This window comes from Galeopterus variegatus, unplaced genomic scaffold (assembly GCF_000696425.1).
Source record: "Galeopterus variegatus unplaced genomic scaffold, G_variegatus-3.0.2 Scaffold14323, whole genome shotgun sequence".
Taxonomy (NCBI): Eukaryota; Metazoa; Chordata; class Mammalia; order Dermoptera; family Cynocephalidae; genus Galeopterus; species Galeopterus variegatus.
In genome coordinates, this window is record NW_007740434.1 from 24,436 (window position 1) to 25,068 (window position 633).

The following is a 633-nucleotide window of genomic DNA, read 5'->3' on the forward strand; positions in this document are numbered from 1 at the left end:
AAAATGTAAAAGCCATTCAGGAAACATATCAAGTAAAAACAACATGGTACCAATAGGAATTACCTCCTTAAAATCTCCATTTCGGTTAAGTCTATAACCCTCAGGAGTATGAAGCTGAACAGTTGTATTATTGATCACTTCTATGCAACACTCTTGATCAGGAAAGCTCAGTGGGCGCACCCTACAGTATACCTGAAAAAAGAGGAAGGTGCTTAAAGAACAAAGGTTGACTTTTTACCTGATTTTTCATTTAAGCTTCCCATTCGAACTTTTAGTCTCTCAATTTAGGAGACCTGTATAAACCTAGAGCTATGAAAATCAAAATCTACTATTCAAGATTGATAAAGGCAAACAGATTTATTAGATATGAGATTTTAAATGCACATAAAATAAATTTTAATAACAAAAGGGTCAAATTGGATAGCTTGTCTTCACTATTATATCATGTACAAATAATAAATATACTACAAATAATAAATAAATTTATACTACTAATAAAAATGCCAGCTTAATCTAATTCTTAATATAAAAGGAAGCTAAATAAAGGGGGCTGGGGGTTTGAAGAAAACCCATTCAGTTGTGTGCAAAGCACCTGGGTCCCTCAAGACCCACTCCAGTGGCAGTGAGTGGGGG

At 34.1% G+C, this 633-nt stretch overlaps 1 protein-coding gene across 1 annotated transcript in view; it reads right to left on the minus strand.

Annotated features, from left to right (window-relative positions):
• Positions 1-192, minus strand: part of LOC103581927 (kinesin-like protein KIF23) — a gene marked incomplete at both ends in the record, with an annotated part of 19,825 nt that extends 19,633 nt beyond the window's left edge. Inside the window, one exon of the mRNA XM_008563637.1 lies at positions 64-192. Coding sequence (XP_008561859.1) covers positions 64-192 — 129 coding nt within the window. The remainder of the gene's footprint in view (positions 1-63) is intronic.
• Between the last annotated feature and the right edge of the window lie 441 nt (positions 193-633).